The sequence below is a fragment of the Bubalus bubalis genome, chromosome 1 (genome assembly GCF_019923935.1).
Source record: "Bubalus bubalis isolate 160015118507 breed Murrah chromosome 1, NDDB_SH_1, whole genome shotgun sequence".
Lineage (NCBI taxonomy): Eukaryota > Metazoa > Chordata > Mammalia > Artiodactyla > Bovidae > Bubalus > Bubalus bubalis.
Window position 1 is genome coordinate 101,350,458 of NC_059157.1, and position 12,126 is coordinate 101,362,583.

Below are 12,126 nucleotides of genomic sequence, written 5' to 3' on the forward strand. Positions count from 1 at the left end.
GTGTTCCAGGCTTCACCATCTCCTGGAGTTTGCTCAAACTCATGTCCATTGAGTTGGTGATGTCATCCAACCATGTTGTCCTCTGTCACCCCGTTCTCCTCCTGCCCTCAGTCTTTCCCAGAATCAGGGTCTTTTTCTAATGAATTGGCTTTTTGCATCAGATGGTCAGAGTAGTGAAGCTTCTATTTCAGCATGAAGCCTTCCAATGAATATGCAGGGTTGATTGCCTTTAGGATTGACTGGTTTGATTTCCTTGCAGTCCAAAGAACTCTCAGGAGTCTTCTCTAGCACCACAGTTCAAAAGCATCAATTCTTTGTCACTCAGCCTTCTTTATGGTCCACCTTTCACATCCATACATGATTACTGGGATTTGTCATGCTGCTACTGCTAAGTCGCTTCAGTTGTGTCTGACTCTGTGCGACCCCATAGACGGCAGCCCACCAGGCTCCCCCGTCCCTGGGATTCTCCAGGCAAGGACATGGGAGTGGATTGCCATTTCCTTCTCCAATGTATGAAAGTGAAAAGTGAAAGTGAAGTTGCTCAGTCGTGTCTGACTCCTAGGGATCCCGAGGACTGTGGCCTACCAGGCTCCTCTGTCCATGGGATTTTCCAGGCAAGAGTGCTGGAGTGGGGTTCCACTGCTTTCTCCTTTATTATGCTGGGGTAGTTTGCTCTGTACCAAATTTGTCGAGAGTTTATTGTAAATAGATGTTAAATTCTTTCAAATGTATTTTTTGTGTCTATTGAGATGACCATGTGCTTTTTATCCTTTGTTTTGTTAATGTGGTGTATCACATTGATTGATGTGCAGATATTGGACCATCCTTCCATTGTGGAGTACTTCTTGATCATGATAATGTGATCCTTTCTGTGTATTGTTGAATTGTTTGCTAATATATTTTTAAAAGGTATTTACTTTTAATTGAAGGATAATTGCTTTACAGTGTTGTGTTGGTTTCTGCCACGTATCAACATGAATCAGAGGTATACATATGTCCCCTACCTCATGAACCTCCCTCCCACCTCCCTCCACATCCCACCCCTCTAGGTTGTTACAGAGCCTGGGTTTGAGTTTCCTGATTCATACAGCAAATTCACATTGGCTATCTGTTTTGCATAGGATAGTGTATGTTTCCATGTTATTCTCTCCATTCGTCCCACTGTCTGCTTCCTCCCCCTACTCTGTGTCTGTAAGTCTGTTCTTTATGTCTGCATTTCAGTTACTGCCCTGCAAATAGGTTCATCAGTACCATCTTTCTGGATTCCATATATATGTATTAATATACAGTATCTTTTTCTCTTTCTGACTTACTTAGCAATATTGATTCTTCCAACCCATAAACATGGACTGTCTCCATCTGTTTATGTCATCTTTGATTTCTTTCATCAGTATCTTACAGTTTTCTGTATATAGCTCTTTTGTCTCCCTAGGTAGGTTTATTCCTTGGTATTTATTTTGTTTGAGAATATTTGCATCTACGTTCATCAGAGATACTGGCCTGCAGTTTTCTTTCTTTCTTTTTTCTGTAGTGTCTTTTTCTGACTTTGGTATCAAGGGAAAGCTGGCCTTGCAGAATTTTAGGATGTTCTCTGCTCTTTTTGGAATAGTTTAAGAAGGATAGATATTGACTCTTCTTTAAATGTTTGGTAGAATTTCCCTGTGAAGCTGTCTGGCCCTGGACTTCTGTTTTCTTGGAGGTTTTGGATTACGGATTCCGTTTAATTACTAGTAATTACATGGACTCAATGGACATGAGTTTGAGCAAGTTCCAGGAGTTGGTGATGGATAGGGAAGCCTGGCGTGCTGCAGTTCCTGGGGTCGCAGAGTCAGACATGACTTGAGCGACTGAATTGAGCTGAATTAGTCTGTACAGATTTTCTATTTATTTGTTCCTGCTTCAGTCTTAGTAGATTATAATATCTAGGAATTTATCCATTTCAGAGAGGGTTTCAATTTGTTGGCGTTTAACTAGCATTGTGATTGTTTGTTGTACTTCTGTGATGGTGGTGAAATGAACCTCTCTTTCATTTCTAACTTTATTTGGGCCCTCTTTTATACTTGAAGATTGTGGCTAAAGGTTTATAAATTTTGTTTATCTCTTCAGAAACCCAGCTCTTGGTTTCATTGATCCTTTCTATTGGTGGGTTTTTTTTGGTGTGAGGGCTCTCTATTTTACTTATTTGTGCTCTGATTTTTATGATTTCCCTTCTACTACCTTTGGGCTTTGTTCTTTTTTAATTCCTTTAGGTGGAAAGTTACGTTGTTTGTGATTTTTTGTTTCTTGAGATAGACTTATATATCTATAAACTTCCCTCTTGGAACTGCTTTTATTGTGTCCCATAGATGTGGGAAAGTTGTGTTTCTATTTTCATTTGTCTCAAGGTATTTCTTTTATAATTTCTTCTTTCATTTCTTCATAGATGCATTTTTTGTTTTGTTTTTAATAGCATATTGTTTAGTGTCCACGTTTCTATTTTTTCATTTTTATTCCCATAATTAATTTCTGGTTTCATACCATTGTGGTTAGAAAGGATGCTTGATATAATTTCAATTTGTTGAATTTATTAAGATATTTTTGTGACCTAGCATGTGACCTGTCCTGCAGAAAGTTCCATATGCATTTTAAAAGAATGTGTATTTTGCTGCTTTGGATGAGATAACTATTCTGTAGATATTTATTAAGTCCATCTTGTCTGTCATTTAAGACCACTATTTCCTTATTGGTTTTCTGTCTGGATGATTTATCCACTGATAGAAGTAGAGCATTATAGTCCTCTACTATTACCATATTGTTGTCAATTCTTTCCTTTATGTCTATTATTATTTGCTTTATATATTTAGGTACTCATCTATTCAGTTCAGTTCAGTCGCTCACTCATGTCCAACTCTTTGAAACCTGAAGAACCACAGCACACAAGGCCTCCCTGTCCATCACCGTCTCCCGGAGTCCATTGTGTTGGTGATGCCATCCAACCACCTCATCCTCTGCCGTCCCCTTCTCCTTCAGCCCTCATCTTTCCCAGCATCAGGGTCTTTTCAAATGAGTCAGCTCTCTGCGTCAGATGGCCAAAGTATTGGAGTTTCAGCTTCAACATCAGTCCCTCCAGTGAACACCCAGGACTGATCTCTTTTAGGATGAACTGGTTGGATCTCCTTGCAGTCCAAGGGACTCTCAAGAGTCTTCTCCAACACCACAGTTCAAAAACATCAATTCTTTGGCGCTCAGCTTTCTTTATAGTCTAACTCTCACATCCATATATGACTACTGGAAAAACCATAGCCTTGACTAGATGGACCTTTATTGGCAAAATAGTGTCTCTGCTTTTTAATATGCTGTCTAGGTTGGTCATACCTTTCCTTCCAAGGACCAAGCGTCTTTTGATTTCATGGCTGCGATCACCATCTGCAGTGATTTTGGAGCCCAGAAAAATAAAAGTCAGCCACTGTTTCCCCATCTATTTCCTATGGAGTGATGGGACCAGATGCCATGATCTTGGTTTTCTGAATGTTGAGCTTTAAGCCAACTTTTTCACTCTTCTCTTTCACTTTCATCAAGAGGCTTTTTAATTCTTCTTTACTTGCTGCCATAAGGATGGTGTCATCTGCATATCTGAGGTTATTGATATTTCTCCCAGCAATCTTGATTCCAGCATGTGCTTCCTCCAGCCCAGCGTTTCTCATGATGCACTCTGCATATAAGTTAAATAAGCAGGGTGACAATATACAGCCTTCACATACTCCTTTTCCTATTTGGAACCAGTCTGTTGTTCCATGTCCAGTTCTAACTGTTGCTTCCTGACCTGTATACAGGTTTCTCAAGAGGCAGGTCAGGTGGTCTGGTATTCTCATCTCTTTCAGAATTTTCCACAGTTTATTGTGATCTACACAGTCCAAGACTTTGGCATAGTTGATAAAGCAGATGTTTTTCTGGAACTCTCTTGCTTTTTCCATGATCCAGTGGATGTTGGCAGTTTGATCTCTGGTTCCTCTGCCTTTTCTAAAACCAGCTTGAACATCTGAAATTTCACAGTTCATGTTGCTGAAGCCTGGCTTGGAGAATTTTGAGCATTACTTTACTAGTGTGTGAGATGAGTGCAATTCTGTGGTAGTTTGAGCATTCTCTGGCATTGCCTTTCTTTAGGACTGGAATGCAAACTGACCTTTTCCAGGCCTGTGGCCACTGCTGAGTTTTCCAAATTTGCTGGCATATTGAGTGCAGCACTTTCACAGCATCATCTTTTAAGATTTGAAATAGCTCAACTGGAATTCCATCACCTCCACTAGCTTTGTTCGTAGTGATGCTTCCTAAGGCCCACCTGACTTCACATTCCAGGATGTCTGGCTGTAGGTGAGTGTGAGTGATCACACCTTTGTGATTATCTGGGTCATGAAGATCTTTTTTGTGCAGTTTTTCTGTGTATTCTTGCCACCTCTTCTTAATATCTTCTGCTTCTGTAGGGTCCATACCATTTCTGTCCTTTATCGAGCCCATCTTTGCATGAAATATTCCCTTGGTATCTCTAATTTTCTTGAAGAGATCTCTCTTAGGTGCATATATGTTTACAAATGTTATATCTGCTTCTTGGATTGACTCTTTTATCATTATATGATATCCTCTTTGTCGTTTGTTGTAGAATTTGTTTTAAATTCTATTCTGTGTGAACACTGCTACCCCATAAGCCATTATTCTTATGGTTGTAAGGAGATATCCTTAGCGCTATCCTTTCCAGTTTATTTTGATGTCTTTGTCAGGTGAGCCTGCTATAAAAAACACTATAGACTGGTTGACTTAAATATCTGACATTTATTTCTCAAAGTTCTAGAGTTTGATAAATCCAAGATCAAGGTGTAAGCAGATTCAGTTCCTGTTGAAGACCCTTTCCTGACTTGTAGACAGCCACCTTCTTGCTTTGTCAGGGTAGACAGGAAGAGAGAGCTCTTTTCTCTCTTCCTCTTTTTAAATGAGGACACTAATGCCAGCATGTGGGCCTGCCCTCATACAAATGTCATTATCCCAAGAGGCCCCGCCTTCAGTTAGTATTCAATATATATATTTTGGAGGGACACAAACATTCATTCCATAATACTTCTTTATCCTATGCCTTCTGTATCTCTACCTGAGGAGGATGAATATGTTTATTTGCTTTTATTATGAACATTACTTATTGTAAGTGATTCTGACATCAAAGAAGAACACAAAGTGACAACTAAGTTATTTCTTTAATCTTTAGTAATTTCACTCCTTACAGTAACTAATGTTTATCTTCCAGAACATACAAAAAATTATTGTCAGTATATATGGCATATGTGATTAATTTTTTTGCATTTAGATCTTCATTCCATCTGGTTTTGTGTGTGTATGTGTGTTTAATGTAAAGCAGGGATCTCTGTTTCCAAATATTTAGCTCTTGTCTTTTCATCATATCTTCACTAATTCATTATTTACACTCATAGAACATATTACATACCATATGCCATTATATATGTTGATCTGTTTATATATTTTAAGTTGCTTTAAGATACTAAGCTTTTTATTATTTTTACTTTAGTATCAACACCCTCCTTACTGTGCAGTTGTGTGTATGTTTGTCATGGTTTTCATTGCAGTTACATTGAATTTGTGTGCTAATATGGGGAGATTTGCCATCTATGTAGCATTATATTTTCCTTCTCATGATTATGACATGTCTTCCAATTATGCAGGTCAGTTGCTCAGGTCTGCAGGTTCTTTACAACATTATTTAAGTAGTTTAAATATTAATGTTTTTACTGATACTGTTTTTTTCTACAGTAAATTTGTAAAGATTATCACATATTATAACATGTTGAATATATATTTTGTATACAGTTTGCATTCTTTATAAGCAGCTATGTTATTTGTTCTAATAGTGGTTTCCTTGGCCTTCTTCAGTTTTTCTAGTAATAGATTTTCAAGATAATAATTTTGTGTGTTCTTTTTTTATTCATCCCTGTTTCCTTTTCTTGTCTCATTGCATGAGAATTTCCATTCTAAGTTGAATGATGATAGTGTACCATCTTATCTTCATCGTTCCTTAATAACATGCCCCCCCTTTAATTTTAGCATTGTGATGTCCATTGATTTAGAAGAATGTATTATTAAGAATTCTTTTTTCAATTGTTAACTTTTTAAAAATCCAGATAATGAACATTAAATTCTATTAAATATCCTTTTGGCTTCCAATGAGAAAGCCATGTGACCTTTCAATGTGATGAATAGTCTAAAAAATCCTTACATTTTTTAATATCCTACTTAGTCATTGTGTCTTTTTCTTTAAATACAGAGCTATATGTTATTTTATAATATATAAAATTTTTAATATTTATAAATTGCTTTTTCATTTGTGTATCTTCAGGTTTAGTATTAGGCTTATGATATCTTGCTAAAATACATTTGAATATTTTCATGTTTTATACTAATTACATTAAATTTTAAAAGCTTTGTAATTATCATATGGTTGAAAGTACATTTTTTGGACTTGATTTTTTTTTTTTTGGTGGAGTGGTTAAAAAAAAGACAACCTTTCTTCCATAGCTGTTAAGTATGATCAGTGTGAATTGTCAGTCCTTTTCTGTAATATCCTCAGTCATCTCTTGGATAAAAAGTTAACTCTCTTATCTATTTAATGTATTCATTTAAGGTTTTTTTTTTTTCTTCAAAAAAAAGTTCATGGAAATAATATTGTATTAAGTTTTTATTGTTGTTTAGAGCTGTTTGAACATGTTTAAACATTTTTCTTAATCATCTTTTAAATGATACCCCCAATGTATTTGATATAAATGTTCTAATATACTTGTTAGTGAAGAGTGTCTTGCTTGAATTTAGTATTAATGAGCATTAATCCATGTTTCATAAAATGATTTATATTTGGCCCATTGCTTTTAGGAAGGAATCAGTATCATAAGGGTGAAGTTAGATGATTTTAACTTTTGTTTTTATGTTTTCTTCATCTATGAGATAGAAAATTTTGATTTAACGTTTATATGTTTGTTTGTTTGTTTTTTTGATATATGTTTTCTGGCAGTTGATCTGTCTTTACCAATGTGTTTTATACAGATTTTTGGTAGAGAAACCCTCCAAAGGAAGATACTTTTAGGATTTGGTTATCTGTCACTGAGTAACAAAATATCCTAAAGTTTGGTAGTTTTAAAACAGCATACTTTTATTATATGTCAGTTTCTTTGGGTCAGGAATCCAAGCATGACTCAGCTGAGTTCTTTCAGAGTCTCTCACTAGGCTACAGTCAGGGTGTCAGCTAGGGCTGGGACCTTACCTAGTGGCTTGACTGGGGAAGGACCTCCTTTTAAGCTTACTGTTGGCCCAGTGTAGTGCTTTATCCACTGCAACACATATAGGTGATTATTTGATTCATTTAAGAATCTTTCTTTGGGTCTTAAATCCAGCCCTGGAAACATCTAACTCTTTTCAGTTCTTCCTGTTTACTCAGTCATTAGTGTCTGTGTGTGTGTGTAGAAAACAAGAAGGGAGGGAATTTGATCATATGTTAGCATAACTTAGATTCATTTTTAAGAACTATGCTTTTCTATTTTCCTTAGGTGCCTTAGCTGGACCAATTATTGTGGAGCCACATGTCACAGCAGTATGGGGAAAGAATGTTTCGTTGAAGTGTTTAATTGAAGTAAATGAAACTATAACACAAATTTCATGGGAGAAGATACATGGCAAAAGTTCACAGACTGTTGCAGTTCATCATCCTCAACATGGATTCTCTGTTCAAGGAGAATATCAGGGAAGAGTCTTGTTTAAAAACTATTCAATTAATGATGCAACAATTACTCTACATAACATAGGATTCTCTGATTCTGGAAAATACATATGCAAAGCTGTTACATTCCCCCTTGGAAATGCTGAGTCCTCTACAACTGTAACTGTATTAGGTACGTGTACTTGAATTGTGTATTTTGGTGATAGTGGTGAGGATTATAGTAAAAATATTTTCAAAAACTTAAAATGATTGAAATTACATATAAATGTAAATTTTAAATGAAAGAATTCAAATATGATTTTTCAATTTCTGTCATAAAACTCTGATTCTAGACTCTGTTTAAACAAAATCTTGTCCCTATCTACCTGTCTGTATAATGCTGTGTAGTTCATAGCTATTTTACTTTGTTCAGGAAAGATTGTTTTTTATTTACAATGCTAAGTGCTAATGTTTTTTATTTATAATACTAAGTGCTAATATTCTTTGATATTTATTTCCCCTCAAACTTCAACCTTTAATTAAATTATCATCTTTAAGCTTTTCCATTTTTTTTAATGACTGTGGTCTTAGAGCCATTGATGTCTTATGTTTGTTTTTCAAATCATTTTTATTTCTGCTGTTGTGGATTCGCATAGCTATTTGAATCATGGGCTGTTGCCTCCATTGAAGGATCTTCTGCCTTTTACTATGTGATAACTGTTAAAATGTATGCTGAACTTTAGAAAGAGCTTATTAGCATTAAGGTAGCCACCTGCAGTGAAAGGTAAACCAATCTAGAATAGCTGGTGAGTACTCACAGAATACTAGTATGAGGACCAAGGACTACTAGCAACCTTGGCCATTTCCACCTAAAGTGGAAAGCCTTTAATGGATGGTCTTTGCTCTGAATCCACCTGTTTGCCTGTCAGGGGTTTTGTTAGGTCTGCTAATAGCTTTCCCTACTCAATCCTCCTTCTCTTTTCTCCAAGATGTTATTCCTTTATAAACTTGTTGCACTCCTCACTTGATCTCACTGTCTGCTTCAAGAGAACCAAACAGTTACACAGCCTCTAATATTTAATGGTGTGATTTCAGGATCTCTGAAGTTCAGGAAAGAAATTTTGTCCAAATTTGTTATATATTTTTTCATGTTGAGAAAAACTATTTAAAAATGGAAATAAAATTAAATATTTGAAGACTTTGTGTTTAAGACCCTATCCTAAGGGCTGTGGGGAAAATATAACTTAGGTTTACAAAATTGATGCTTTTGAGAACAGTTTTAATTGGAAGACAAGGTATTAATATCTAAAAAGTCAAGTGCAAACCATTGGGGTAAAAAATTAAAAAAAAATAAGTGTCAAGAAAAAAAGATAGTTTGTATGTAGAAGAGAGAACTCATAAGAATAAGATTTTTTACTTTAAATTTTAGTAATCCTTCCTAAATTAATAAACATTCAATGGTTTAAAACTCAGGATTATTTAAAGTATAAGACCAGTCATGATTTTACCTGTGTCTGCTTCTCTAATTTCATCTATCCATTCCTTGCTCTACTTCTCCCAACAGCCCAAATTTCATAATCATAATGAACTATTTGTGGTATGTTAACACTTATGTTTTTATATGTATTTTTTGTTATGCCTCTCTTCTCAAGAGATTGCCACCTTTCCCCTCCTGTCTTTTTATTCCTACATTTCTTCTGTTTAACTGTTACTCATCAAACTACATCCTTTTGGTAGCCATTTTAAAAATATCTAGCCCTCTGCTGTTTGATGGGGATTTTATTTTGCTCTTTTGCCATTGTTTCTTGAGCTTATCTTTGTTGCAGCAGTTAATTTAGCACTTATATGTCTTTTTCACTATAAACCTGTGGTGGACTGCAACTGTGCACTTTAAAATTTGACTTTGTATCCGTAAAGCTTATAAGAGTTTCTGGTGTATAGCAGTAATACACTAAGTGTTATTTAGGTAGAGTATGGAAATAGCTAAGTTAACTCTAGTTCAGAAATGTTTTGTTGAAAAATAGTTGAGCCAGTCCTTGAATGATGTAAACATACAGAGGGGGAATAAGTGAGCCAATGCAAGGAAGCAGAAAACAACATATATTAGGGCAGAGTTTCTTCACCATGGCATTGTTGAAGTTTGGGCCTGGAAATTTTTGCTGTGGTAAACTGTCCTGTCCATTATAGACTGTTCAGCAGCCTTCATGCCATCTACCCACTAGATACTAGTAGCAGTTCCTTAGAAGTTGTGCCAAGTTAGAATGTCTCCCAACATTGCCAAGTGTCCTCTGAGGGACCACTGAATAATCTGTTGATTGTTCAAAGGATTTATATAAAGTCAAGAATTAAAGGCTAGAAATGTAGAGTAGGACCACTTTAAAGTAACTCAAATATCAAGATTGGGAATTTGAGCCTTATATTACTTGAAATGCAAACTGAGCATGTTGTATTTCTCCCTTCTCTTATTCTCAAGTTCTTTCTGTTTATTTATTTTATTTTTTATTATTTTTGACTGTACCACGTGACACATGGGATCTTAGTTCTCTGACCAGGAATTGAACCCATGCCTTTAGTGAAAAGTGCATAGCTATAACCACTGTACCGCCAGGGAAGTCCCAGATTCTTGTTGTTTAAAGTGTGGTTCATGAGCCAGCAGCAGTGGTATCACTTGGGAGATTGTTAGAAATACAGAATTCAGATCTTCCCCAGACTTGTTGAATGATAAATCTATTATAGCAAGATCCCCAAGTAATTTTTATGCACAGTAGGTAAAGTTTGAAAAACACTACTTTGACCATCTTCTCACCTTGCTTAGAGGAGTGTCTAACTCATAGACTTGATTTGTAAGTAATGTGATGAAAGTTGTCATTTAGGAAGATCAGTCAGGTGTTTTTGATGGATTACAATGAAGAGTCCTGAAATCATAATGCCTCAGATAGGAGGCCATGAAAGCTTGACGTTAATTTTCTAATTTATGCCACTTGAGTGAAGAAGGGAGCTATTAGGAAGGAGAAACTAACAGAACATTGTAACTGACTATATATAAGAAACCAAGAAGGTTTGAACAGTAACAGGTTTTGAGCCTTAGTGGTTGAGTAAATTATGTTGCCATTAATTTAAATTGGCATGTCTGAATGAAAATCAAGTTGGGGATTGGGAGGATGAGATGATGAATTCAACCTTTGGCTTACTGAGTTGGAGGATACATAGACAAATGATACCACATTTTGTATCAAAAGTGAATAAAATTAGGGATCATTCAGGTAGTAATGTTTATCAGATAAAAGTTTTTAAGAGACATACAGGAAGTAACGGAAGTTTTATTAGGGCAGGGATTAGAAGAAATAGAGATGAACAGTTCAAAAACATAGCTTTGCAAAAAACTGTTAAAGTAATATTATTTATATCAAGAGAAGATAAAGTTTTTAAGATTGCTCTAGCACATTTTTCCCACAGTGAGAATCAAGCCCTACAGAAATGATTTCAGTGACCCATTTTTTTCAGCGCTCCTGTGGTTGGCACATACAACTTCTCAGGTGGCGCTGGCAGTAAAGAGCCCACCTGCCAATGCAGCAGACATGAGAGATGCAGGTTCAATTCCTGGGCTAGAAAGATCCCATGAAGGAGGGCATGACAACCCACTCCAGTATTCTTGCCTGAAGAATCCCATGGATAGAGGAGCCCGGTGGGCTACAGTCCTTAGTGTCACAGTTGGACATGACTGAAGCGACCTAGCATGCATGGTTGGCACAAAGCTACTATCATTCTAAATGCATATCTCAGAAGTTAATCTATTACTTAGAGCAGATACCTGAAGGCATTAGAACTTAATTCTTTTGGAACTGATTGGGAAGAACTGTTCTAAGTATCAGATTTCTACCAAGTCAGTCAAAGAAAATAGACAAAGAAAAGCATTGAATGTGTAGATTAGGCAGAGTTAGTGACATTAGAGTTTCAAAAGAGTGATAATAATAGACCTGAATTAAGGGAATGTAATATAGCAAAACACTTTTAAGAAAATTGAACAACAAATGTCCCATAGGAGAAGAGTTATTGTATAATTGATTGCTTCTTCTTGATATATGAGATATTATATAGTGATTAAAATTGTAGTTAAGAGAAGTATTGCTGCTTGAAAATAAAATGAGCCACAAAACTGTAGGAATGCCATGATTACATCTATATAGACACTGGAAACAAAAATAAAGAGAAAGAAGTGGAAGTATATGATAATGACTATATTAGTATATTATAGTTGTGGATATTTTTCTTTGTTTTTTTTTTTTTCCAATTTTTAGTAATACTTTTGTAATTAAAAAAAAAAAAGACTTCTACTGCCAGACATAATGGAGTAACAGGGATTGGATTTACCCTTTCTCTCTCTAACAAGAAAACTAACC

General features: G+C 35.7%; 1 protein-coding gene across 2 annotated transcripts in view; it reads left to right on the top strand.

Moving 5' to 3' along the window:
• The window catches only part of NECTIN3 (nectin cell adhesion molecule 3), a 148,754-nt gene that overhangs the window by 38,019 nt on the left and 98,609 nt on the right, over window positions 1–12,126 (top strand). For both annotated transcript variants that reach the window (XM_006073960.4, XM_044941671.1), the window contains exon 2: window positions 7,578–7,919. In XM_006073960.4, coding sequence (XP_006074022.1) covers window positions 7,578–7,919 — 342 coding nt within the window. The remainder of the gene's footprint in view (window positions 1–7,577; window positions 7,920–12,126) is intronic.